Genomic DNA, 26822 nt, shown 5'->3' with positions numbered 1-26822 from the left:
CAAAAAATGAAATGTAAAGTTTTGGAAAAATCAAAGGTAAAGTGCAAAAAAAGTGAAAAGTGTATTAAAATCAATTTAAATGGATATAATCTCTGGGTTATTTCCTCAAATAATCAGTAAGGATTAAGTTCAAATTACAAGTATGAGACTGTAATTGCAGTATAATTATTATTACTTTCATAAAGTGTTGATCACATACTAGTGCAATCATGAATGATGACTACGATGACGAGCAGACACACCGATGGGATCAGGACATGGTGGATGTTGACTCAGATGGGGGTGATGATCCCATGGAAAACCCACAGGAAGTACTCAATGAATGCCTGGAGAAATTTAGCACTCCCGATTACATTATGGAACCAGGTATATTCTCCCAGCTCAAACGTTACTTCCAGGCTGGAGGTAATCCAGAGCAGGTTATTGAGTTGCTTTCCCAAAATTACAAAGCTGTTGCTCAAATGGCAAATCTTGTTGCTGAGTGGCTCATCCTAGGAGGAGTCAATGTAACTGAAGTCCAAGCAATGGTAGAAAATCATTTGAAGGACATGATTTTAAAAACATTTGATCCCAAGAAAGCTGACACTATTTTTACTGAAGAAGGAGAAACACCTGCCTGGTTGACAGAAATGGTATGTTAAAGTGTAAAACCTAATAGTCACCAAACCTAGGTAGTACATAACAAAGCAGCAGTTCCCAACCTTTTTTTTTTTTTTTGCCCTCGTACCCCTTAGGTACCTATCCGGGTTCAATCTCACATACCCCTCCCAACCACACCATCATAATGAGTACTGGGTACCCTTACCTAGGTTGACATGTACCAATTTTTCTTCTTGGGGGGAAAGAGTGTTTTACCACCGTTTTTATTTCGTAGCAATGTTCCATTGCCTCTCATCAGATGGGCAAGAAGAGACACAATACTTCTTATTTAGGTTCTGGGCCAGCACAAGAACACCAGAAAGTAACACGTAGAAATATTTGCAATCAAAAAACAAGTACAAATATTTTGTCAATGGTGGGAATAGAAGATGGGACCTGCAGCATGGCAAGCAAGCACGTTACCACTGGTCTAACCATACCCCTGTTCTTTTACTTCAAGGGAGAGGGGGTAGGTACTTACCCCCACAACTTGACAAAAAGGAATCAAACGTAAACTGTGCCACAGGCAATTGTTTCCCCAAAATGATGTCCTCAAGTCTATTTGAAATCAATCCTTGAAGTAAAAATCCAGTACCTTTTTAAAATCCGCCCCGGGCGGGAATTGAACCCGCGGCCTAGCGCTTACAAGGCAGACGCACTACCAACTAAGCTAACTAGGCTGGCATACAGCCACTTTAATTGGGAGTTGGTTAGCTTGAATAACTTGGAGAGTATTTCATCTGCCTTGTAAGCGCTAGGTTGCGGGTTCGATTTATCGATTTCCGCTTGGGGCAAAATTTATTATTAACCAGACACCCAAGGTAATTTCTTGGAAAGGCTAGCTTTCTCTCTTCGATTTCGGGACGATATCGTGTAATCGTCCATACCACTGTAATCTCTTCTCCTCGATCTTCCTTGACACTTCCGTTACTTTTATCTTATGACTTCATTCCTAATCCTATCCAACCTCGTTTTTTTGTCTGCCATTACTCTTTTTTTTTACAAAATACCTAAGTACTCCCAAGCCAGTAGAATTTATCACTCTTCAATTATTCTGGGTGGTGAGTAGAACAATGCAAATGTTTGAAAGTATTTGGAAAACTCACTTTTTAAACATAGTAGATTGTAATAATTTTCACAAGGTGTTTTGACTTGTACCAGTGTTTGAGGTAGATCAGTAGACTTGGATTCCTTCTCAAGATCAGAACTGAAAGTGAAAAAACAGAAACAATATTATCAATGACTGAACGAAGTAGGGTCCAACCGAGTTTGAACTCTACAATTTTGCACTAAGCATTGAGTATGTCAATTACTTTCCCCATATAACTCAGGAATAGTTTATCAAATTATACTTAAACTTGCCAGCCTAGTTATCTTGGTTGGTAGCACATCTGCCTTGTAAGTGCTAGGGCACAGATTCAATTCCTGTCTTCCTTCTCTGATTTCAGGATGATGAGACTTTGGCAGTTGCAGGTAACTCTGACATTCTTCAAAAAAAAACTTGAATTTTCAACAAACATTCCCCACATTAAGGAAATTTTGTCAATACATTTTGGTCCCACTTGGCTCTTTTCATGAATTGACTCTTGAACATGAGTGGCATCAACTTGAAGATGATAAAAAGATTTACCAATGTTGGCCAGTGCATTTTTCCTCAGTAGACTTTGTTGTTGAACCTAAAGGAACTTATGGTAGAAGGATAACTGAAATACTCACCATGCAATAACAATAAGGAAACTTCTGCAGGTTTGCTGGCTTTTGGCTTTTTTTTAACTTTCCTCTTCTCTACTCTCTAGATCCGATTTGGTTATTGGTTTGTAGTATATTATTTTAATATTCTAGTCCAGATTCCAGATTCTGTTTCTGATTCTGAACTTTAACGGCGCTGTTGCCAAACTTCCACTTCTCTCCATCTGATGAGCGATTTTTTTTTTTTTTCACCAACAATCAAAGTCAGGGGCCTCTGAAATCTCACAACTCTGTTCTTGTCTGCAGGAAAATTTCTTATACCCATGATATGCAGTTGATCTAACAAAGCCATTGTGTTTGTTTTTGGTGTTGATCTTGATATAAAGTTGCAATTCAAAAATTATGGTGGAACTGTTTAGATTAGAGCAGGGGGGAAAAAGTGGTTAAAGTCACATATTTTATTTTAACACTTAAGATGAGTCACATTTGAAAAGTTAGCACTTTTAGAGCTACAGGAAGATACAATCCCCAAGTTCTGAAAGACTGTTGGTCTTGTTATGTAAATTGACAAGTACTTCAGTGACCCAATTAACAAAGGATATATGTAGCATCACATCCCATCACATGGTATATTTTTCTATATTGTGCAAGGAGAGTGGATCCCAATGAAGTGTGGGATGAGAGCTCCTTTGTGGCCTGTGGTTATCCCACAACATTGGCTCAAACCTGATCTGATCAGTTTTTTGGGAAGAGGTTGCTCTTCAACACAAGCGATAGTTCAAAATCTATTTATGGAATCACTTACCATTCATTTCAGGATATATTCAATCAAAAAACCAGAGAAAAAACTACTTATTTTAGACGTAGAAGAAGAAAAGAGGAAAATTCATTTTTTTGCCTGCTTTTCGCGAGATTCGAGATTGCGAGGGAAAAACAAGTCCATTTTGAAAAAATCAAGAGCGCATGCGCTATTGCGCTCATGAATCAAGGAGGTAAAAAAGCAGTGGATAAAAGCAAAAAAAGTGAAGCCCAATATTTTACAGTGTTGCCGGTCTACCTGTCTTATTCAAGACAAAAAAAATCTGATATTTTTCATTTTCCATTTCACCATTGAGACCATTCATCATTTCATTTCTGAATCAATTTTTTGATAATTTTTGATCTTTTCTTTTCTTCTCTTTCTTGGTGGCTTTTATTTGAATAGTCTTGAACTGGAGATTATCAAGATTCTGGAGAAATAAGCCATACACCTACATCAATGCCATGCCAGTTTCAAGTGAGTATAACAACCTTATAATATCACTGGTCACTGCTCATTTGTGACAGCTCCTTTTTGTAGCAATTTTTCATTGTCATGGCTTCTGAATTAGTACCAATATTTTCCATGGCTAGTGTGAAATATGAAGTGCTATTCTGTAATTCTGGAGTATAACATTGCTTTCAGCTCTATAGATTTTCTCTCATTTTGTCACCCTCTCTATGGGTTTGTTCCTGTCCTGCCAATCTCAAAAGAACCTATTCGGTAACCTACGGAGCAACCAAAGACATTTTGTCCTTTACAAGGACTCAGCAGCTAAACATACCTCTTGGGTACTGAATAGGAATGTGGTCATGTGGAAGCTGTATCCACTATGAACATATACAATTGCCATTTTTCTCCATTGATATTGTCATTTTTTCTTAATATTTTAATCTCTTATAAATTTCAGGCTGATGATCATTGATAACATGGCATAAATTGTGACATGATAGTGTGATTGATCACCTGATCTTTTTCAATTCAAAAAGTAATCATGCAGAAAGGTGAAGCTCCTGTTGTTCCACGTAAAAATAAAAACACCCAGCCTCTGGTAAGATGTTAAAATTGAGAGGATCTTATTACCTTATTTGTATTCAATTAACCTTAATATCAGAAGTAATCCTATTAATCATGCAGAAAGGTGAAGCTCCTGTTGTCCCACGTAAAAATAAAAACACCCAGCCTCTGGTAAGATGTTAAAATTGAGAGGATCTCATTACCTTATTTGTATTCAATCAACCTTAATATCAGAAGTAATCCTATAACTCTGGTAAGATGTTAAAATTGAGAGGATCTCATTACCTTATTTGTATTCAATCAACCTTAATATCAGAAGTAATCCTATAAAAAAAAGTTATGATGTAATGAACTTGTAGATTCCAGGTTATGATGATGACTCAGATCAGCAGATCACAGAAAATAAACTATTGAAAATATTGCATACTCTATTTAATATTTTGGTAATTATTCAGAAGCCATGACAATGAAAAAGAATATGATGTAATGAACTTGTAGATTCCAGGTTATGATGATGACTCAGATCAGCAGATCACAGAAAATAAACTATTGAAAATATTGCATAGGTACACTATTTAATATTTTGGTAATTATTCAGAAGCCATGACAATGAAAAAGAGAGCTCCTTTTTCTGTTTAACCAAACCTTATAATAACACTGGTCACTGCTCATTTGTGACAGCTCCTTTTTGTAGCAATTTTTCATTGTCATGGCTTCTGAATTAGTACCAACATTTTCCATGGCTAGTGTGAAATATGAAGTGCTATTCTGTAACTCTGTATTTATTTATTTTACTAATGACCATGTAATGCTTTTCACCCACCATGTCAGGTACCAAAGAGTTATCCATTGAAGAATGGACGATGTGAACCTTCGTATTCATCTCCTCTGCAAACCAATGTATCAGACAGGCGAATTCCACCCACCAGTCACATATACTGTAATATTCCAGCCCCAGAGTACTCAGGTAAAATAAACACTATCGCTTTAACATGGACTTTAGAAATTACAGTCATTCTAACACATTATGTTTGTGTCAAAGCCCAAAATAACATCCTTCCCAGGCACCAAGATTTGTAGTAAATGGACAGTCATTAAATAATAATAAAAAAAAAGCTTAGGTAGGTACGTACATCATAACTTTCTGCTGATGCTGATTCTTTAGACCCAATTGCTACAAAATTGAAAAAAAAAAAAATAATAATAATAATAAAATGTTTTTAACTGTTTCAATTACCTCAATAAATGGACGAGTTATAGCAAATTAAAAATGAAAAAATCCTTAAGGGTGTCGATGACTGGGTGTTTTACCTTAATAATAATTAAAAAAAAAATGTTTTTAACTGTTTTCTCTACAATCTCTTACAGAGTCCTCTTTGCCAGAACCTGAGGAAGAATTTCCCCCACCTCCCTCCCCCGTGAGCTCAAGTTATTCAGAATTAAGACGAGCAGCACAGTACCAGCAAGACTATGCCACCTATGGGCCTTCCTCACAGGCAAGTGTATGAAAATGGACATGTGGGAAACAAGAAAAAAAATCTGCGTTTACTGTGGAATGAAGTCATAGTAAAAAAAAACTTGTGTTTATAATCTCATTTTCTTCTTCATTATTCTAAGTGGGTGGGTGTGGAATCAATCCCAGCATAAAAATATATGTATCTTCTTTTTCTCTTAGAATTTGACCATAATAATTTAATAATAGAGCTCTAAGGGTAAGATAAGTACAAGTTGTGCTTGATTTAAACTGTCAGCTTAGAACAAGTTGACCTATTTTATCAGTTCAAGCTTTAAGTAGTGAATGCCTCCAGTATTTACCTCACCTAATTAGTGGTTTCCTCACACTACTGAGACCAATTTATTGTTGATGAAATATAAGAAAAAAGGGCTCCCTGGAAGGAACTGACGATAAAACACCAATCATATTTAAGTAGGAAAAGGCTAGGAAGAAGAAGATATAATATGTATGTTGCAAATGTCAGGTTCTTTGACCATTAGGCCATTATTCCTCTTGCATCCCAATATTTCCCTACAATGTGTATTTATGTACAATAAAATTTTGTGTATTTATGTACAATAAAAATAAAATAAATCTACTTAAATCTAAATTTAATGTCATTGCTAGCTTCCAAGATAGGACAGAAGTTTAGGTGTGAAGAGTTCATAGGGGCATTCAAGGAACATAAAAGACAGATAGGACAGTCTTTGATATTGATTTGTGGAGGTGTTGAGCCAGACGGATGTAAGAAAATCAAGTCATATGTACAATTGTACATTAAATCATAACCTAATCCTGTTTCTCTTCTCTTCAGAGCTCAAGCATGTATGAGTCAATATACGAGCCCATCAACCCACGTCCTCCGAGTGACCTATCATCCCGGTCTAACTACTCGCTGTACTCTTCCAACATTCCCCCTCCCGAAGCAGAGGTAGACGCTCTGACTGATCTCTTGGTACATTCCCTAGACACGTCCTCTGAGTCAGACCTTTTTGGTGAGTAAACTAGAGATGAAAACAGATATTGAGAAAAAACAAAGGAAGATGGGAAAAAAATTGAAAATAATAAAAAATACAAGGACAGAATTTGGTGGAGAGCCTACTTAGCTTGGTTGGTAACTTGGTAACGCGTCTGCCTTGTAAGCGCTAGGCCGCGGGTTCGATTCCCGCCCGGGATATTTTATCATGAATGGATAAGGTTCGTTCTCGGAACGGCTGGCTTTCGCCTATCCTGTCTTCCTTCTCTCTTCGATTTCGGGACGATAAGACGATAGCAATTATAGTTCCCTCTGTCAAACCTCTTTAAAAGTTTCAGCGTTGGCATCCAAGGTCCTTCCCTGTGTCGGAAGAACAGCAGGTCTCCGCTTCCATTGATAATGATCTCTATGTGGTCATGAAGACACTGTAAACAGGTATGAGTCATAAACTACTCTTTTCAGGGCATTACTCAGTTGATGGAATGGGATGGGCATGCTACCTCTGGTATAGACCACACGGGTCATGACCATACCTGAAATAACATGTCTTTTATAGCATTTTAAAAAAAGTAAAAACGAACCTAAAAAAGAAAAAAAAAAATGTTATACAGGGTGGGGCGCGGCAATTTTCTTTTTTGAAACAACGATTAAAAAAATCTGTGATGCTTTCTTGACTTCTGTTGACTTCAGCCTTCAGGTAGCCCCATAAAACCCCGAGAAGGACACCATAACGAAGACGAAACGCGCGAATATATGTCTTTCTTGGGTAATATAGTGTCCAAGTATTTATCTAAACAGGGATATTGTTCTAAAATTTTAGTCCTAATGCCTTTTTGAACCGATGATTTCAATTGTTGGACACCTGATATACTTTCTTTCTCATCAAATCTGAAACCAAGAACATGGATAGTTTCAATGAATATAAAGTAGGTTACTATTAGACTCATTTGAAAAATAACTTTCTACATAAAATGCTTTTTGCTGCTTTGATAAAATAATTTTGAGCACTGAACTAAATCGAAACATAGATTTCCATCTTTTTTGAATCAGCTGAACTTGTCATAACTTGTCTAATTACAAGTGCGGCTGCGCACTGGACGTTTCAAAAAAGGAAATTGCCGCGCCTCATCCTGTACAATAACATTGAATTTCCAGGTGAATGTTGCAAATTTAATGTGGTGAGAGGATTCTGGGTGAAGGTTCAGGCTGTACGGCCATGGACAAGGTGTATCACATTAGTTTTATATGAACCGATGATTTCAATTGTTGGACACCTGATATACTTTCTTTCTCATCAAATCTGAAACCAAGAACATGGATAGTTTCAATGAATAGGTATAAATTATGTATGTTAAAGTGTAAAACCTAATAATCACCAAACCTAATGTTTGAAAGCATTTGGAAAACTCACTTTTTAAACATAGTAGATTGTGATAATTTTTACAAGGTGTTTTGACTTGTACCAGTGTTTGAGGTAGATCAGTAAACTTGGATTCCTTCTCAAGATCAGAACTGAAAGTGAAAAAACAGAAACAATATTATCAATGACTGAACGAAGTAAGGTCCAACCAAGTTTAAGTATCAACAGGGAAAAAAACCAAGCAAAAGTCATTCAATAAAGATGACTTGAAAACAACTATTCAAGCTATTGAAAAAGTACACTCAATATGCAATAGTAGCAAGAGCTCAAATGAACTTATTGCAGAAATAACAACATTATTTCATTGTATCCGCTACCCTGTTGTGTCAGTAGGAGTTATTAGATGGGTAGAGTGTACAGTCACAGAACCAAGCTACTTCAAACTTTGCACAGAGCACACTCCCACTCATCTAGCTCTGCTTGATGAAGTAGTCACATGTCACACCTTTCTTCACCATAAAGTCTTGCAACTATTCATAGAGTTATTTGAATCCAAACAGGACGAGTTGGAGATCTTGGTGCAGTTGGAAATGAGAAAAATGTTATTAGATAGAATGGTGAATCTACTTTGTCGGGGGTGTGTGGTACCAGTAGTTAAGTATGTAAAGCAGTGCTGGCAGAGAGGAGATACAGATATTTCCTTGATCAGATATTTTGTTACTGAAGTTTTAGAAGCTATAACTCCACCCTATACTCCAGAGTTTGTTCAACTATTTCTGCCTATTGTAGAGAATGATGAGATTACCGGCACTATGAGAGGAGATGGTGAAAATGATCCTGTGTCAGAGTTTATTGTGCACTGCAAGGCACATTTTGTATCACAGAATAATTGAGCAATCCTCATATTTTATGGAATCATTTATTAGAGGATAAGATTAAAGGTGTCTTATCAAATCTCAGTTCAAGTTACTCTTTGAGCATGTACCTATTTATTTTATGAATTTACATAGTTTATGGCATTATAATGTTTGTATCTATGAGTATGTATATTTGTATATATTACATAATTATGAATAATAAATTTACAAATCTTCTCTTCAAGTATGGACTCATTTATTAGAGTATGTTGTTAAATTTCTTGTATGTTGTTAAATTCAAAGGACTTAAAACATAAAATTATGTCCAAACAATAGCCTTTTGTTAGGCTCTCCCTTGTGTTGATCACATACTAGTGCAATCATGAATGATGACTACGATGACGAGCAGACACACCGATGGGATCAGGACATGGTGGATGTTGACTCAGATGGGGGTGATGATCCCATGGAAAACCCACAGGAAGTACTCAATGAATGCCTGGAGAAATTTAGCACTCCCGATTACATTATGGAACCAGGTATATTCTCCCAGCTCAAACGTTACTTCCAGGCTGGAGGTAATCCAGAGCAGGTTATTGAGTTGCTTTCCCAAAATTACAAAGCTGTTGCTCAAATGGCAAATCTTGTTGCTGAGTGGCTCATCCTAGGAGGAGTCAATGTAACTGAAGTCCAAGCAATGGTAGAAAATCATTTGAAGGACATGATTTTAAAAACATTTGATCCCAAGAAAGCTGACACTATTTTTACTGAAGAAGGAGAAACACCTGCCTGGTTGACAGAAATGATTGAACACCCTACATGGAGATCTCTGATTTATAGACTAGCTGAAGAATATCCTGACTGCCTCATGCTTAACTTTACAATCAAGCTCATTTCTGATGCAGGATTTCAAAGAGAAATTACTAGTATTTCAACAGCTGCTCAACAGATTGAAGTTTTCTCAAGGGTTCTCAAAACATCCATATCAAACTTCTTGGAATCATCTGATGACTGGCAGAGTAGTGTTGAAGAGTGTGCAAAAATGGTGTGTCATGGTCAACACACATATGTGTACAGTCAGGTTCTCTTGCAAGTGTTGTCATTGGAGTCTAAAGGTGGCTCTAAAGTGAAAAGGTTAGCTCAAGAAATAACCAAATGTGCTCAGCAGAGTGGTCATGATGTAACACCCATAATAATGGCACTCAATGGAGCTGCATTTTATCCTCAAGCAAATCAAGCTTTGTCCTCCATGATTTCCCGTAACTCATTGAATCCAGCTGACATCACTGTTCTGTTTAGATTGTACAGCTCCCCTGACCCACCACCTATTGATCTGATAAGAATCCCACAGTTCTTGGAGCTCCTCACAGATTCTCTGTTCAAACCAGGAGTGAAACTTAACCCAGAGCACAAACCTAAATACATCTACCTACTAGCCTATGCATCCAGTGTCTATGAAGTATCAACAGGGAAAAAAACTAAGCAAAAGTCATTCAATAAAGATGACTTGAAAACAACTATTCAAGCTATTGAAAAAGTACACTCAATATGCAATAGTAGCAAGAGCTCAAATGAACTTATTGCAGAAATAACAACATTATTTCATTGTATCCGCTACCCTGTTGTATCAGTAGGAGTTATTAGATGGGTAGAGTGTACAGTTACAGAACCAAGCTACTTCAAACTTTGCACAGAGCACACTCCCACTCATCTAGCTCTGCTTGATGAAGTAGTCACATGTCACACCTTTCTTCACCATAAAGTCTTGCAACTATTCATAGAGTTATTTGAATCCAAACAGGACGAGTTGGAGATCTTGGTGCAGTTGGAAATGAGAAAAATGTTATTAGATAGAATGGTGAATCTACTTTGTCGGGGGTGTGTGGTACCAGTAGTTAAGTATGTAAAGCAGTGCTGGCAGAGAGGAGATACAGATATTTCCTTGATCAGATATTTTGTTACTGAAGTTTTAGAAGCTATAACTCCACCCTATACTCCAGAGTTTGTTCAACTATTTCTGCCTATTGTAGAGAATGATGAGATTACCGGCACTATGAGAGGAGATGGTGAAAATGATCCTGTGTCAGAGTTTATTGTGCAGACTCTTGAACATGAGTGGCATCAACTTGAAGATGATAAAAAGATTTACCAATGTTGGCCAGTGCATTTTTCCTCAGTAGACTTTGTTATTGAACCTAAAGGAACTTACGGAAGAAGGATAACTGAAATACTTACCATGCAATAACAATAAGGAAACTTCTGCAGGTTTGCTGGCTTGAAGTCTAGATTCTAGATTAGATTCTAGCTGGGTTCTACATACGATTCTGTTTCTGAAAATCTGAATCTGATTCTGATTCTGTAGACTTTGTTATTGAACCTAAAGGAACTTACGGAAGAAGGATAACTGAAATACTTACCATGCAATAACAATAAGGAAACTTCTGCAGATTTGCTGGCTTTTGGCTTTTTTTTTAACTTTCCTCTTCTCTTCTTTACTCTCTAGATCCGATTTGGTTTCTAGTAGGTATTCTAGTATTTGAGTATTTCTAGTCCAGAACCAGATTCCCTATTTATGTATTCATTATTTATTTTACACATTCTATCCAAGTTTAATATATTAAGTGAATATTACATAGTGAAACATTTGTTCTCTCCTATTATCCCGTTAGGTTTTTCTGGTGGTTAAGAGGTCATATGGCCTCAGATGTAGAATTTCTGTGAGGTCGGTTTGGTGGTAAATAGGTGATCTTAGAGAAGGAAGATAGGAGAAAGCCAGTCTCTCCGAGGACGAACTTCTGTTTAGGATAAAATCGGCCCCGGGCGGGAATAAAACCCGCGACCTAGCGCTTACAAGACAGACGCGCTACCAACCAAGCTAGGCTGGCTCTTAAGGTGTTTAATTTTATAAAACTCGGACAATTATTTTGTGTAAATTTGTAAAACAAAAGCAGGAGAAAGCCAGCCTTTCCAAAAACGAATAGGCGAGTTCGATTCCCGCCTCTCGCCTCCAAGCCAGCTAGGCTGGCAGACCAGATACTTAGCATAACCAATAAAGAGAAACATGTTAAAATATTTTTGATACAAAATGTAACAAACATTTAATTTAATGTAAGGTTTTGTTTATAATTTAAATAACAAAGGTTGAAAGGACACAGAAACAAAAGAGTAAAGTAGGCTATGAGCCTAAAATCGAGGTAGTAACAAGCGTAGATGTCTTTGAAGATCCAGGACTACAGTTCCAAGTATTATTTAAGTGAACTCTATGTTGGATTTTCTGGACATATCCATAAATCTATTCTTCTTAATGGTAGGTATGCATTTACTTTAAATCCACAACATGTCCATAACTTTAACAAAGTGGGTAATTATCTACTAGATGAAACAGATATTAAGAAGGTATGTTAATAAAAACTAAACATAATTACTTAAGTACCTTAAGATTTTACTTCAAGATATTTTATTTGGCACATGGAGTATTCTGCACTTTTAAAGTTAATGAGAAATAATTCCTACAAATCACCCATAGATTAGTATGTATAGTTGTACACAGAAGTGATTACAGCTGCTTAATTTAATAAATGTACCTACTTGGTTGAAATTAAAAATGAGGGATGGATGGTTCGTAGGTCCCCAGTTCCAGTTACCCCGATTTGCCCTACACCTCCTGATAACAAATATCGATATTTGCAAAGGTATCGATTTTTTTTCTACTTTCTAATTTTGTAAACAAACAAAATTTTACTTTCTAAAAATTCTTTTTAAAATCCCACAGGTTTCAAAATTCTGATATTTCTGATCCAGAATTCCAGAAAATAAATATTCCTCTCTGACTCTGGCCCATATCATTGGAGTCCAACAGGAATTACTGCAAAAATCCATACACGGTAAGATACTATCTTTAAGTACCTTTCAAGGCATCTACAGGCTTGTGGGGAAATGGCCCTGATGTCAAAATAATATGTTCTGTTTGAATATTGAGAATACAGTTTTTTCCTTGGGTGCCTGGGTCTTGCTAATCATAACTAATTTTTTTTGTTTGATTCCAGATATACATTGGACATGGAGGCTGAACAGAAAAATTTGACCTTTCAAGAAAAACATGCAGAAAGGTTAAAAAGATTGAAAGAAATTCACTTGAAAAGGGTAAGTTATTGTTGTTACACAGAACAGACAACTATTGACATTTTTTCCCCCCAGGTTTTCAAACAACTCCTCATGACCATGATGCTGAGTGAACCAGCATGATTGTGACTATTGCATGGTTATTTTATTATAACACTTGTAACCTGTTTTTTTGTCCTCAGAATGAATCACGTCAATTGAACCATCAGGAAGTTGTTGAAGAAGACAGAAGGAAGCAATTGCCAAATAATTGGGAAGCACGAAAGAGAAAGGCAGAATGGATACTAAAAGATGAAGAACAAAGGCAGAAAGCTTTGGAAGAAGGAGAAGATTATGAACGAGTGAAAATGTTGAACATGACTGTAGCAGAAGCTGAGAAATTCAACAAGAAGAAAAAGAATCCAGATGTTGGATTCTCCGACTACCAACAAGCAACTGCTCGTCAGTACAACAGGCTTGTGAAACAAATGAAACCAGACATGAGCAAGTATGAAGAGCAAAAGAAAAAGCTGGGTCCTGCATTTTACGGAGATCAGAAGACAATATTACAAGGACTACATAGTGACAGACCAGAAGCAGTGGACAAAATGGTTGAAGACCTTGAAAAACAGTTAGTATTCCCCCCCCTCTGCTTTGTTTGTACATGGAAATTGGCTTTAGTAGTTAAAGTAGGTGCTTTTTTCCCCTTCAGGTTGTACCTACTTCTATTACATTTCCTGGTTCTGTCTGTTTGATTGTTATATTTACTTTGTACCCTTAAATTTTATTGGCTATCTCAATGAACTTCTTTTCTCTTTACAGGATTTCCAAGAGAGAAAAGTACAGCAGGCGTAGAACTCACAATGATGATGCTGATATTGATTATATCAATGAAAGAAACATGAAGTTCAACAAGAAACTAGAACGATTCTATGGAGAGCACACAGCTGAAATCAAACAAAATCTGGAACGGGGAACTGCTATCTAAATATTCAATGTCCTCTAAACCAGTTTATGGTGGAAGATCTCAGCTTGATGTATTGGGATCTAGGTGGCCTGATAGTCGTGATGTAACAGAAGACACTAGGAGTCTTGGATGGGTTGGAAACACTGTCGGAAATGAATCCATGTTCTTTGATGAGATATCTTGGAATCCACTGATTTTTTTTGTTGTTGTTGTTGTTGTTGTTGTTGTTGTTGTTGTTGTTTTAATGTCTGGATTCTGGTTTTAGACCACTGATTTTTTTTTTTTTTTGCTGTTTTAATGTCTGGATTCTGATTTTGAGAGAATATTTATGTATTTACTGTAGATTTGTAGAACAGTACCTATACATAATATAGGTATGAGAATTTAATTGGCTACTAGATGACTGCTGCGGGGTGAGGTTACACTTTATTTACTTGTCTGGTAGATGTTATCTTAGTATGTAGGCTATATAAGTAGTACAAGCAAAAATTTAAGTTTCATGAAACGGGGCCCAGACAATATTAAATACAGTATTTACTGTAGATTTGTAGAACAGTACCTTTACATAATATAGGTATGAGAATTTAATTGGCTACTAGATGATTGCTGCATTTGCTGCAGGGTGAGGTTACACTTTATTTACTCGTCTGGTAGATGTTATCTTAGTATGTAGGCTATATAGTACAAACAAAAATGATTGTAGAAGTAATATGTAATAATTTTAATTTACAGATATTATACATCTCAGATAGCTTAAAACTAATGGAAGTGATTTTCTACTCTCTCTCTTTTTTTTTGAACCAAAATCATCTCATCCTCAAATTTTTTCCTTCCTAAAAGTAAAATAGTTTTCAACATGTAATATTTATACATTTTGTACATAATAAATTTGTATAATATTATGTAAATAATTAATTTGCACCCCCTTTTCTTTTTAAATTATAAAAATTATCACACACAGACAAAAGGGGATGAATATCTTTAAAGCTTGTAAAAATATAAAGAACTCAATATTCTGGAATGTCTGAGTCAAGAATATAAAATTTCACACTAGTTATGATAGGTACTCTTTAGAACCTTTCATGTATCCTTATTTCAAAATGTAATATAATCAGCTTTAAGATGGAATCATAGGTTCTTGAGTACCTCTGTTTAATACAATTAATAACATCTGCCTGATTTTCTAGAATGTAACACAGATGACTAACGTAAGTTTTCCTATCATGAATAGTGCCATTGCTTCTCCAGAAGACATGACTGAAGTGAAATATGTACAAGTTGATATCAATGACTATAGGAAAGTCATACCATGTGTTGTGGTGCCATTGCTTCTCCAGAAGACATGACTGAAGTGAAATATGTACAAATTGATATCAATGACTATAGGAAAGTCATACCATGTGTTGTAAATCCATTTAAACAAATGTTCCATCATGGTATTGCACCTATTTGATAAGGAATTTGACAAGAACATAGGCAGATCTATGTTCTCAATATCACTCTGCAATTTTGAATGCATCTCCTGTTTCCAGGCAGAAACTATTTTGGTGAAATGGTTGCGGCTACTGTTGGACCTCTTTCTTTTATGTCTGTTGGCTGTAAATTGTTCATCTACTTTACTTTTCACATATTTATCATTTTGTTTGATGAGATCTATGATTATATTATTTAAGCAGATATTTTCCAATGAGCAAGGATTCTGTGGGGTCTTCTGTTTTGGTGCTGGAATGAGAGGAAATTAAAATGGTTAGGTAATTATATAGTGGGGAATTTTCATACGATAAATATCAAACTTACCTAGTTATCACATGTGGGCACAATTGATCAAAATAGTGTTCAAGTTCTAGATTTTTTTTCAATTCGTTTAGACCTTTTTGGGAAAGCTTTGTGTGATTAAACCCCAAAACGGGATGTCCAATTTTCATGAAATGGCAAACTTATGTAGCACTTAATGGACATTTTCTCAGTACATTTTGGGCTTGATCAGGGCTTTGGAGACTTCAGAGGGGTTTTAAAATCCAAAAGACTTACTTGCCATTATCAATTGATCAGAATCAAATCAGCAGAGTGGAGATTTTGAAGAAATTCTCTGGACTCCTGAATGTTCTAACTGTGGGTGACTACGTTTTAATTCTAGATTTGAAAGAGATGTCAGGTAATTCTTAAGGGAATTAATCGTGGTTTTTTAGTTTGGCAGTACCAGCAAGACTATGCCACCTATGGGCCTTCCTCACAGGCAAGTGTATGAAAATGGACATGTGGGAAACAAGAAAAAAAATCTGTGTTTATTGTGGAATGAAGTCATAGTAAAAAAAAACTTGTGTTTATAATCTGCCTTAATTGAAGCAGATTTTCTTCTTCATTATTCTAAGTGGGTGGGTGTGTATCCCAGCATAAAAATATATCTTCTTTTTCTCTTGGAATTTGACCATAATAATTCAATAATAGAGCTCTAAGGGTAAGATGAGTACAAGTTGTGCTTGATTTAAACTGTTAGCTTAGAACAAGTTGACCTATTTTATCAGTTTAAGCTTTAAGTAGTGAATGCCTCCAGTATTTACCTCACCTAATTAGTGGTTTCCTCACACTACTGAGACCAATTTATTGTTGATGAGATATAAGAGAAAAGGGCTTCCTGTAAGGAACTGAGGATAAAACACCAATCATATTTAAGTAGGAAAAGGCTAGGAAGAAGAAGATATAATATGTATGTATGTATGTATGTTGCAAATGTCAGGTTCTTTGACCATTAGGCCATTTTTCCTCTTGCATCCCAATATTTCCCTACAATGTGTATTTATGTACAATAAAATTTTGTGTATTTATGTACAATAAAAATAAAATAAATCTACTTAAATCTAAATCTAATGTCATTGCTAGCTTCCAAGGCAGGACAGAAGTTTAGGTGTGAAGAGTTCATAGGGGCATTCAAGGAACATAAAGGACAGATAGGATAGTCTTTGATATGGATTATTTTTTTATGAGGAGGAAAAATCTTTATAAAGTTATGAAATAGGTAACTACAAAACTTATTACCTTTATATGATACAATGGATCCACGTTCCGGTTTTGATCTTATCCGACTCGAGTTTCGTCCATCTCCGTGGGCTTTTTCAAGGAAACTCGAGTCGGATAAGATCAAAACCGGAACGTGTATCCATTGTATCATATAAAGGTAATAAGTTTTGTAGTTACCTATTTCATAACTTTATAACCTAGGATGTCTAATATAAACATATTTAATAATAAAAATCTTTATGACTTCTCCAGCATGGTGTGGAGGGTATGCTGGAGTCACGGCTCAGGGTATGGTGTTTCGCCCTTCTGTGGTACCATTCCTGGCCGCTCAACCCACTAAAAAACCTCCCCGCTCTTCTTTCTTGGTTGATATTGATTTGTGGAGGTGTTGAGCCAGACGGATGTAAGAATGTAATGTAAGACGGATGTATATGTACATTAAATCATAACCTAATCCTGTATCTCTGCTCTTCAGAGCTCAAGCATGTACGAGTCAATATACGAGCCCATCAACCCACGTCCTCCGAGTGACCTATCATCCCGGTCTAACTACTCGCTGTACTCCTCCAACATTCCTCCTCCCGAAGCAGAGGTAGACGCTCTGACTGATCTCTTGGTACATTCCCTAGACACGTCCTCTGAGTCAGACCTTTTTGGTGAGTAAACTAGAGAATCTAGAAATGAAAACATATTTCGAAAAAACAAAGGAAGATGGGAAAAAATTGAAAATAATAAAAAATAAAATGACAGAACTTTTTTTGGTGAGTAAACTAGAGATGAAAACAGATATTGAGAAAAAACAAAGGAAGATGGGAAAAAAATTGAAAATAATAAAAAATACAATGACAGAATTGGGTGGAGAGCCTACTTAGCTTGGTTGGTAACGCGTCTGCCTTGTAAGCGCTAGGCCGCGGGTTCGATTCCCGCCCGGGATATTTTATCATGAATGATTAAGGTTCGTTCTCGGAACGGCTGGCTTTCGCCTATCCTGTCTTCCTTCTCTCTTCGATTTCGGGACGATGAGACGATGGCAATTATAGTTCCCTCTGTCAAACCTCTTTTAAAATAAAATAGACACTGTAAACAGGTATGAGTCATAAACTACTCTTTTCAGGGCATTACTCAGTTGATGGAATGGGATGGGCATGCTACCTCTGGTACAGACCACACGGGTCATGACCATACCTGAAATAACATGTCTCATATAGTATTTTAAAAAAAGTGAAAACAAACCTAAAAAAAAGAAAAAAATGTTATACAGGGTGAGGCGCGGCAATTTCCTTTTTTGAAACGACGATTAAAAAAAATCTGTGATGCTTCTTTGACTTCTGTTGATGGATTAGCATCAAGAAATGCTGGAAATTTGACTTTATGTTGTTTCGAAAAGTACTCCATTCAAATGACGAGCGCCATTCTCGATACACTGATGGAGGCGATTTCTGAAGTTTCTTTCTACTTTCTCCAATATTGCTACCGGTAGATGGCCTATTTCTCGTCGGATGTTGTGCTTCAATTCTCCAATGATCCTCGGACGATCTTTGTAAACTTCAGCCTTCAGGTAGCCCCATAAAACCCCGAGAAGGACACCATAACGAAGACGAAACGCGCGATGCACTGTTACTATATTAGACTCATTTGAAAAATAACTTTCTACATACAATGCTTTTTCCTGCTTTGATAAAATAATTTTGAGCACTGAACTAAATCGAAACATAAATTTCAATCTTTTTTGAATCAGCTGAACTTGTCATAACTTGTCTAATTACAAGTGCGGCTGCGCACTGGACGTTTCAAAAAAGGAAATTGCCGCGCCTCACCCTGTACAATAACATTGAATTTCCAGGTGAATGTTGCAAACTTGCAAATGTGGAGAGAGGATTCTGGGTGAAGGTTCAGGCTGTACTGCCATGGACAAGGTGTATCACATTAGTTTTACAATAACATTGAATTTCCAGGTGAATGTTGCAAATGTGGTGAGAGGATTCTGGGTGAAGGTTCAGGCTGTACAGCCATGGACAAGGTGTATCACATTATTTGACTTTATGTTGTTTCGAAAAGTACTCCATTCAAATGACGAGCGCCATTCTCGATACACTGATGGAGGCGATTTCTGAAGTTTCTCTCTACTTTCTCCAACATTGCTACGCTACCGGTAGACGCCCTATTTCTCGTCGGATGTTCTGCTTCAATTCTCCAATGATCCTCGGACGATCTTTGTAAACTTCAGCCTTCAGGTAGCCCCATAAAACCCCGAGAAGGACACCATAACGAAGACAAAACGCGCGATGCACTGTTACTATTAGACTCATTTGAAAAATAACTTTCTACATAAAATGCTTTTTGCTGCTTTGATAAAATAATTTTGAGCACTGAACTAAATTGAAGCATAAATTTCCATCTTTTTTGAATCAGCTGAACTTGTCTAATTACAAGTGCGGCTGCGCACTGGACATTTCAAAAAAGGAAATTGCCGCGCCTCACCCTGTACAATAACATTGAATTTCCAGGTGAATGTTGCAAATGTGGTGAGAGGATTCTGGGTGAAGGTTCAGGCTGTACGGCCATGGACAAAGTGTATCACATTAGTTTTATAATAACAAAGATTGAATTTCCAGGTGAATGTTGCAAATGTGGGGAGAGGATTCTGGGTGAAGGTTCAGGCTGTACGGCCATGGACAAAGTGTATCACATTAGTTTTATAATAACAAAGATTGAATTTCCAGGTGAATGTTGCAAATGTGGGGAGAGGATTCTGGGTGAAGGTTCAGGCTGTACGGCCATGGACAAAGTGTATCACATTAGTTTTATAATAACAAAGATTGAATTTCCAGGTGAATGTTGCAAATGTGGGGAGAGGATTCTGGGTGAAGGTTCAGGCTGTACGGCCATGGACAAGGTGTATCACATTAGTTGCTTCACGTGTGATCACTGCGCTGTACAACTGGAGGGCAAACCGTTCTACATCATAGAAGGTCACGCCTATTGCGAACAAGGCTATTTGGTGAGTTGTAGTCTTTTTATGCTGGATGTTGACCATAGGACATTGGCCTTTAAGGGTCAAGCCACTGTTTTTGGTCAACAAAATAACGTCACATTCACCTATTTTTAAGAACTTTAAACAGGGAGTATACCAGCCTGAATTTCCTTTGCTAAAGAAATACCAAAGGTTGAGTGCGAAATTTATAGCCAAAACCAAATGTCAGCCCATCTGTCATCCCAGGGCTGATTTGATTTCGGGACGATATCGTGTAATCGTCCATACCACTGTAATCTCCTCTCCTCAATCTTCCTTGACACTTCGGTTACTTTTATCCTATTCCTTATGACTTCATCCCTGATCCTGTCCAACCTCGTGTGTGTGTGTGAACTAATCCGTTTCTTTCCACTTCGTATTCGCAGGACACGCTAGAGAAGTGTTCGGTGTGTGTGAAGCCTATTCTAGACCGTATCCTACGTGCTACAGGTCGTCCCTATCATCCAGCATGCTTCACCTGTGTAGTGTGCGGCAAATCATTGGATGGTATTCCGTTCACTGTGGATGCTGCCAATCAGGTACTGTACACGAATATCTAAAATCTACTTAAAGCTACTTTAATCGAGTAGTGACCAGTGGCGACATTACCAGAGTAAAAAGATTATTGTAGTATGGAAATTGATTGCAAAGGAGGCACTTAGTAATGCTGTGATATCCACAAAAATTGTGAGTAAGTTCTGCTTGACCCACAAATAATTATTTGTGGTCAAGCAGAACTCAAGCAACTTATAATTTGAGATTGATTGAATTAACAAATCTAGTCAGCTCCCATGGCGTAGAAGTTCTGCTTGACCCACAAATAATTATTTGTGGTCAAGCAGAACTCAAGCAACTTATAATTTGAGATTGATTGAATTAACAAATCTATTACTGTCCCATGGCGTAGTGTCAGCTCCCATGGCGTAGTGGTCACTGCACTCGCCTTGCACGCGGGAGACCCGGGTTCAATTCCCGGCGGGGTCAAGAAATTTGTATCAAGCAAATGATTGACTCCGTGACTGGATGTTGCGGGGCCCGCTCAGCCTCGAAAAGAGTAGCTATGACATATAAATGCGCATAGCGACCGGTGCCAGCATGGTAGGTAAACATTAGATTTTAGGATTATTAGATATTGGGAAAATCCTACAATGCTGCAGTGAGCACCAAAGTTGTGACATAATAACACAAAGAAACTGCATTTACATTTTTTTTTTTTTTTACAATTAACAAATCTATTACTAGAATGGAAATTGATTGCAAAGGAGGCACTTAGTAATGCTGTGATATCCACAAAAATTGTGAATAAGTTCTGCTTGACCCACAAATAATGGTCAAGCAGAACTCAAGCAACTTATAATTTGAGATTGATTGAATTAACAAATCTATTACTGTCTGCCCGTTTTATTGCCCTGCTCAGATCCACTGCATCCAGGACTTCCACAAGAAGTTCGCGCCGCGCTGCTGTGTGTGTCGCGCCCCCATCATGCCTGACTCGGAGCAAGACGAGACCGTGCGTGTGGTGGCTCTGGACCGCAGTTTCCACATTGGGTGCTACCGGTGTGAGGACTGCGGCCTAGTGTTGTCCTCAGAGGCGGAAGGCCGCGGCTGTTATCCTCTGGACGACCATGTTCTGTGTAAGAGTTGTAATGCGAAGCGCGTCCAGGCGCTCACGTCAACGATGGTGACTGAGTTGTAAGCGCGGTGAGCGGTGACTTCCGCGCGACGCGCTAAGCCAAACGTTTTGAATAATTGGAAACATAGATGCATTTGTTTAGCTGAGCTTTTCACTTTTTTTTATGTGAGATGCAGCCTTTACCTCTTCAATTCACAATCCCATCAGTATTTTTTGCCTCGCCAAAAATTAGGAATAGGTGCAGTATAGTAAGAAGATTTTCTACCTCGCCATTACGCTGGGATTTCAACCACATATTGACTTCACCCACCCTGAGTGGGGCCGGGAAAATCCAGCAGTACGTGTTTACCCAGGCGATCATTTGTCTAGATACCAACCACGCGCAACGTTACTAATAATTGGAAACATAGATGCATTTGTTTAGCTGAGCTTTTCACTTTTTTTATGTGAGATGCAGCCTTTACCTCTTCAATTCACAATCACATCAGTATTTTTTGCCTCGCCAAAAATTAGGAATAGGTGCAGTATAATAAGATTTTCTACCTCGCCATTACGCTGGGATTTCAACCACATATTGACTTCACCCACCCTGAGTGGGGCCCGGAAAATCCAGCAGTACGTGTTTACTTAGGCTATCATTTGTCTAGATACCAACCACGCGCAACGTTGCCTAATTTCAGTGATCCTTTGAGAACTTTTAATGTGCAATTGCAGCTTACTTTTTTAATGTTGCTTATTTTTGCTATTGGTAGTTATAGTTTTTTCCCATATATATTTTTTATCAATATTTTTAGGCAGTTCGATTGCGGCTATTTTTTGAGGAAGAATATCAAACTCGTAAAGATTGTGACCCAAGAGTGAACTGCCTTAGCACGTATTTTGTATTATCTTTTCCAGGGAGTTTTTCGCTGCCATCTAAATTATGGTCGAAATATGAAATAGGATTATCTACTCTTTAGTTCACAAGCCAGATTTTTTTAAACCTACATTTTGAAAGAAAGAAAAAAAGTATTTTATTAGTGGTGACGGCATAATTCGATTGCGGCTATTTTTTGAGGAAGAATATCAAACTCGTAAAGATTGTGACCCAAGAGTGAACTGCCTTAGCACGTATTTTGTATTTTCTTTTCCAGGGAGTTTTTCGCTGCCACCTAAATTATGGTCGAAATATGAAATAGGATTATCTACTCTTTAGTTCACAAGCCAGATTCTTTTTAAACCTACTTACATGTTGAAAGAAAAAAAAAGAAGTATTTTATTTTTTTATTAGTGGTGACGGCATTAAAAAAAAAATCTTTTTGTATCTCCTTTGTATCCGCATCCACTCGTAACATTTTGTACCTAAAATCAAATGTGAGCCCAAAAGCGATCACCCTAGGGCTGATTGAGGGCTGACGAAAAACGTCGACCCCGTCTGAACACGGGAAAAGGCGAAGAAGAATAAAATTAGTGGTGACCTCAAAATAATCCAATTTCGTATTTCGACCTTCAAGCTCGAACAATATAATCGGGAATTTTTGTTATTTACGTTTTTAGTTGGTAGTGCATCTGCTTTGTAAGCGCTAGGCCGCGGGTTCGATTCCCGCCCGGGGCGGATTTTATCCTGCTGGAATAATGTTCGTTCTCGGAATGGCTGGCTTTCTCCTATCCTGTCTTCCTTCTCTCTTCGATTTTGGGACGATAAGACCATAGCAGTTACAGTTCCCTCTGTCAAACCTCTTTAAAAAAAGCAGGAGAAAGCCAGCCTTTCCGAGAACGAATAGGCGAGTTCGATTCCCGCCTCTCGCCTCCAAGCCAGGAAGCCAGCTAGGCTGGCAGACCAGATACCTAACATAACCAATAAAGAGAAACCTGTTAAAATATTTTTGATACAAAATGTAACAAATATTTAATTTAATGTAGGGTTTTGTTTATAATTTAAATACTTAACAAAGGTTGAAAGGACATAGAAACAAAAGAGTAAAGTAGGCTATGAGCCTAAAATCGAGGTAGTAACAAGTGTGGATGTGTTTGAAGACCCAGGACTACAGTTCCAAGTATTATTTAAGTGAACTCTACGTTGGATTTTCTGGACATATCCATAAATCTATTCTTTTTAATGGTAGGTATGCATTTACTTTAAATCCACAACTTTAAAAAAGTGGGTAATTATCTACTAGATGAAATCAGAAGTATTAAGAAGGTATGTTAATAAAAACTAAACATAATTAAGTACCTTGAGATTTTACTTCGCTATTTTATTTGGCACATGGAGTATTCTGCACTTTTAAAGTTAATGGGAAATAATTCCTACAAATCACCCATAGATTAGTATGTATAGTTGTATACAGAAGTGATTACAGCTGCTTAATTTAATAAATGTACCTACTTGGTTGAAATTAAAAATGAGGGATGGATGAGTAAGGTTTTCAAAACACATAACTTGAAGGAATGGAAGGTATGGCTGTAGAAGGTACTCTTCCTTCTCAAGTCAGCTTGATACATGACACATCCATTCCATTCATGATTTTGCAAACACTTACAAAAACACATCAGTTTTTCACCATCACAATAGTCCATACACTTATCATTTTATGTTCTTCATGTTCCAAAGTCCATCATTCAGGTAATGGAAATTTTCAACACCAATACCCTTGTTCACTCGCACGATATCATCAGTGGATAAAGTTGTCAATCCAATGGCCAATGCATGTTGTTTGCCCTCTGCCATTATACTCACTATTGTACCTTTATCCACTGGTGTGATGATAGCTCCCGGGGAGGTGAGGCCTGGACACATGATGTTGGCTCCACTCAACACAAACCTTATCGCACCTTTATCCACCTGTTCCATTGGTAGAATGAAAGGATACTTGTGTAGAAGTTTCAGCGTTTCGTAGGTCCCCAGTTCCAGTTACCCCGATTTGCCCTACACCTCCTGATAACAAATATCGATATTTGCAAAGGTATCGATTTTTTTTTCTACTTTCTAATTTTGTAAACAAACAAAATTTTACTTTCTACTTTCTAGAAATTCTAAAATCCCACAGGTTCAAATTTCAAAATTCTGATCCAGAATTCCAGAATTTCCAGATATTATTCCAATATTGTATAGAAAAAGAAAATAATCTTCTATCCGACTCTGGCCCATATCATCGGAGTCCAACAGGAGTTACTGCTAAAATCCATACACGGTAAGACACTATATCTTTAAGTAAGTACCTTTCAAGGCATCCATACAGGCTTGTGGGGAAATGGCCCTGACTGTCAAAATAATATGTTCTGTTTGAACTTATCGAGAATAGGTACAGTTTTTTCCTTGGGTGCCTGGGTCTTGCTAATCATAACTAATTTTTTTTGTTTGATTCCAGATATACATTGGACATGGAGGCTGAACAGAAAAATTTGACCTTTCAAGAAAAACATGCAGAAAGGTTAAAAAGATTGAAAGAAATTCACTTGAAAAGGGTAAGTTATTGTTGTTACACAGACAACTATTGACATTTCCCCCCTATCAAATTATACTTAAACTTGCCAGCCTAGTTATCTTGGTTGGTAGCACATCTGCCTTGTAAGTGCTAGGGCACAGATTCAATTCCTGTCTTCCTTCTCTGATTTCAGGATGATGAGACTTTGGCAGTTGCAGGTAACTCTGACATTCTTCAAAAAAAAACTTGAATTTTCAACAAACATTCCCCACATTAAGGAAATTTTGTCAATACATTTTGGTCCCACTTGGCTCTTTTCATGAATTGACTCTTGAACATGAGTGGCATCAACTTGAAGATGATAAAAAGATTTACCAATGTTGGCCAGTGCATTTTTCCTCAGTAGACTTTGTTGTTGAACCTAAAGGAACTTATGGTAGAAGGATAACTGAAATACTCACCATGCAATAACAATAAGGAAACTTCTGCAGGTTTGCTGGCTTTTGGCTTTTTTTTAACTTTCCTCTTCTCTACTCTCTAGATCCGATTTGGTTATTGGTTTGTAGTATATTATTTTAATATTCTAGTCCAGATTCCAGATTCTGTTTCTGATTCTGAACTTTAACGGCGCTGTTGCCAAACTTCCACTTCTCTCCATCTGATGAGCGATTTTTTTTTTTCGAGTTCGAGTTGGATCGGTGTGGAATCTCGGTTATCTTTTAAATAAAATCGCCATGTAAACAAAAATTTCAAAAAACAAAAAATGAAATGTAAAGTTTTGGAAAAATCAAAGGTAAAGTGCAAAAAAAGTGAAAAGTGTATTAAAATCAATTTAAATGGATATAATCTCTGGGTTATTTCCTCAAATAATCAGTAAGGATTAAGTTCAAATTACAAGTATGAGACTGTAATTGCAGTATAATTATTATTACTTTCATAAAGTGTTGATCACATACTAGTGCAATCATGAATGATGACTACGATGACGAGCAGACACACCGATGGGATCAGGACATGGTGGATGTTGACTCAGATGGGGGTGATGATCCCATGGAAAACCCACAGGAAGTACTCAATGAATGCCTGGAGAAATTTAGCACTCCCGATTACATTATGGAACCAGGTATATTCTCCCAGCTCAAACGTTACTTCCAGGCTGGAGGTAATCCAGAGCAGGTTATTGAGTTGCTTTCCCAAAATTACAAAGCTGTTGCTCAAATGGCAAATCTTGTTGCTGAGTGGCTCATCCTAGGAGGAGTCAATGTAACTGAAGTCCAAGCAATGGTAGAAAATCATTTGAAGGACATGATTTTAAAAACATTTGATCCCAAGAAAGCTGACACTATTTTTACTGAAGAAGGAGAAACACCTGCCTGGTTGACAGAAATGATTGAACACCCTACATGGAGATCTCTGATTTATAGACTAGCTGAAGAATATCCTGACTGCCTCATGCTTAACTTTACAATCAAGCTCATTTCTGATGCAGGATTTCAAAGAGAAATTACTAGTATTTCAACAGCTGCTCAACAGATTGAAGTTTTCTCAAGGGTTCTCAAAACATCCATATCAAACTTCTTGGAATCATCTGATGACTGGCAGAGTAGTGTTGAAGAGTGTGCAAAAATGGTGTGTCATGGTCAACACACATATGTGTACAGTCAGGTTCTCTTGCAAGTGTTGTCATTGGAGTCTAAAGGTGGCTCTAAAGTGAAAAGATTAGCGCAAGAAATAACCAAATGTGCTCAGCAGAGTGGTCATGATGTAACACCAATAATAATGGCACTCAATGGAGCTGCATTTTATCCTCAAGCAAATCAAGCTTTGTCCTCCATGATTTCCCGTAACTCA

The 26822-nt window shown here is 37.2% G+C and overlaps 7 protein-coding genes across 7 annotated transcripts; 5 read left to right on the top strand and 2 right to left on the bottom strand.

Moving 5' to 3' along the window:
* On the top strand, positions 1 to 11077 carry LOC108253706 (negative elongation factor D). Its single transcript, XM_017448174.2, has 2 exons — positions 1 to 195; positions 9201 to 11077. The coding sequence occupies exon 2, from the start codon at positions 9215 to 9217 to the stop codon at positions 11075 to 11077; it is 1863 nt and encodes a 620-aa protein (XP_017303663.1). The 5' UTR covers positions 1 to 195; positions 9201 to 9214.
* On the top strand, positions 173 to 2666 carry LOC103519386 (negative elongation factor D-like). Its single transcript, XM_008484471.3, has 3 exons — positions 173 to 632; positions 2088 to 2112; positions 2635 to 2666. The coding sequence occupies exons 1-3, from the start codon at positions 210 to 212 to the stop codon at positions 2664 to 2666; spliced, it is 480 nt and encodes a 159-aa protein (XP_008482693.2). The 5' UTR covers positions 173 to 209.
* LOC103519382 (lipoma-preferred partner homolog) lies at positions 3434 to 21917 on the top strand. Its single transcript, XM_026830909.1, has 8 exons — positions 3434 to 3604; positions 4038 to 4178; positions 4976 to 5111; positions 5513 to 5640; positions 17394 to 17574; positions 19750 to 19919; positions 20318 to 20470; positions 21349 to 21917. Exons 2-8 carry the CDS (start codon positions 4122 to 4124, stop codon positions 21625 to 21627), a joined length of 1104 nt encoding a protein of 367 aa, XP_026686710.1. The 5' UTR covers positions 3434 to 3604; positions 4038 to 4121; the 3' UTR covers positions 21628 to 21917.
* On the top strand, positions 12577 to 14313 carry LOC103519380 (pre-mRNA-splicing factor syf2). Its single transcript, XM_008484466.3, has 4 exons — positions 12577 to 12716; positions 12879 to 12975; positions 13137 to 13564; positions 13756 to 14313. The coding sequence occupies exons 2-4, from the start codon at positions 12892 to 12894 to the stop codon at positions 13919 to 13921; spliced, it is 678 nt and encodes a 225-aa protein (XP_008482688.1). The 5' UTR covers positions 12577 to 12716; positions 12879 to 12891; the 3' UTR covers positions 13922 to 14313.
* Positions 14700 to 16088, bottom strand: LOC103519381. Its single transcript, XM_008484467.3, has 3 exons — positions 15932 to 16088; positions 15301 to 15622; positions 14700 to 15211 (listed from the first exon to the last, which is right to left on the bottom strand). Exons 1-3 carry the CDS (start codon positions 15936 to 15938, stop codon positions 14971 to 14973), a joined length of 570 nt encoding a protein of 189 aa, XP_008482689.1. The 5' UTR covers positions 15939 to 16088; the 3' UTR covers positions 14700 to 14970.
* Positions 21918 to 23424: 1507 nt separating the features above from the next.
* Positions 23425 to 24457, bottom strand: LOC103519385 (malignant T-cell-amplified sequence 1; the record flags this gene model as incomplete). The annotated part of the gene is made up of 1 exon (XM_008484470.2): positions 23425 to 24457. A coding segment is annotated over one exon (327 nt), but the record flags the coding sequence as incomplete, so codon positions are not given.
* A 1480-nt stretch (positions 24458 to 25937) lies between these two features.
* LOC103519384 (negative elongation factor D-like) lies at positions 25938 to 26814 on the top strand (the record flags this gene model as incomplete). The annotated part of the gene is made up of 1 exon (XM_008484469.3): positions 25938 to 26814. A coding segment is annotated over exon 1 (877 nt), but the record flags the coding sequence as incomplete, so codon positions are not given.
* Positions 26815 to 26822: the final 8 nt, after the last annotated feature.

This window comes from Diaphorina citri, unplaced genomic scaffold (genome assembly GCF_000475195.1).
Source record: "Diaphorina citri unplaced genomic scaffold, Diaci psyllid genome assembly version 1.1 scaffold2697, whole genome shotgun sequence".
In the NCBI taxonomy this organism is placed as follows: Eukaryota; Metazoa; Arthropoda; class Insecta; order Hemiptera; family Psyllidae; genus Diaphorina; species Diaphorina citri.
This window is presented reverse-complemented; position numbering and strand designations above follow the sequence as displayed.

What these genes read in the sequence shown, in the direction of transcription:
- LOC108253706 (XM_017448174.2), top strand. Translation starts at nt 9,215, where the DNA reads ATGAATGATGACTACGATGACGAGCAGACACACCGATGGGATCAGGAC.
- LOC103519386 (XM_008484471.3), top strand. Translation starts at nt 210, where the DNA reads ATGAATGATGACTACGATGACGAGCAGACACACCGATGGGATCAGGAC. An exon ending in CTGCCTGGTTGACAGAAATG is followed by an intron (nt 633 to 2,087) that starts GTATGTTAAAGT and finishes CTCTGATTTCAG; the next exon opens with GATGATGAGACTTTGGCAGT. An exon ending in TGAGACTTTGGCAGTTGCAG is followed by an intron (nt 2,113 to 2,634) that starts GTAACTCTGACA and finishes TCTTGTCTGCAG; the next exon opens with GAAAATTTCTTATACCCATG.
- LOC103519382 (XM_026830909.1), top strand. Translation starts at nt 4,122, where the DNA reads ATGCAGAAAGGTGAAGCTCCTGTTGTTCCACGTAAAAATAAAAACACC. An exon ending in CTCTGAGTCAGACCTTTTTG is followed by an intron (nt 17,575 to 19,749) that starts GTGAGTAAACTA and finishes TTGAATTTCCAG; the next exon opens with GTGAATGTTGCAAATGTGGG. An exon ending in ATTGCGAACAAGGCTATTTG is followed by an intron (nt 19,920 to 20,317) that starts GTGAGTTGTAGT and finishes TCGTATTCGCAG; the next exon opens with GACACGCTAGAGAAGTGTTC.
- LOC103519380 (XM_008484466.3), top strand. Translation starts at nt 12,892, where the DNA reads ATGGAGGCTGAACAGAAAAATTTGACCTTTCAAGAAAAACATGCAGAA. An exon ending in AAGAAATTCACTTGAAAAGG is followed by an intron (nt 12,976 to 13,136) that starts GTAAGTTATTGT and finishes TTTTGTCCTCAG; the next exon opens with AATGAATCACGTCAATTGAA. An exon ending in GTTGAAGACCTTGAAAAACA is followed by an intron (nt 13,565 to 13,755) that starts GTTAGTATTCCC and finishes TTCTCTTTACAG; the next exon opens with GATTTCCAAGAGAGAAAAGT.
- LOC103519381 (XM_008484467.3), bottom strand. An exon ending in TTTAAATGGATTTACAACAC is followed by an intron (nt 15,212 to 15,300) that starts ATGGTATGACTT and finishes GCACCACAACAC; the next exon opens with ATGGTATGACTTTCCTATAG.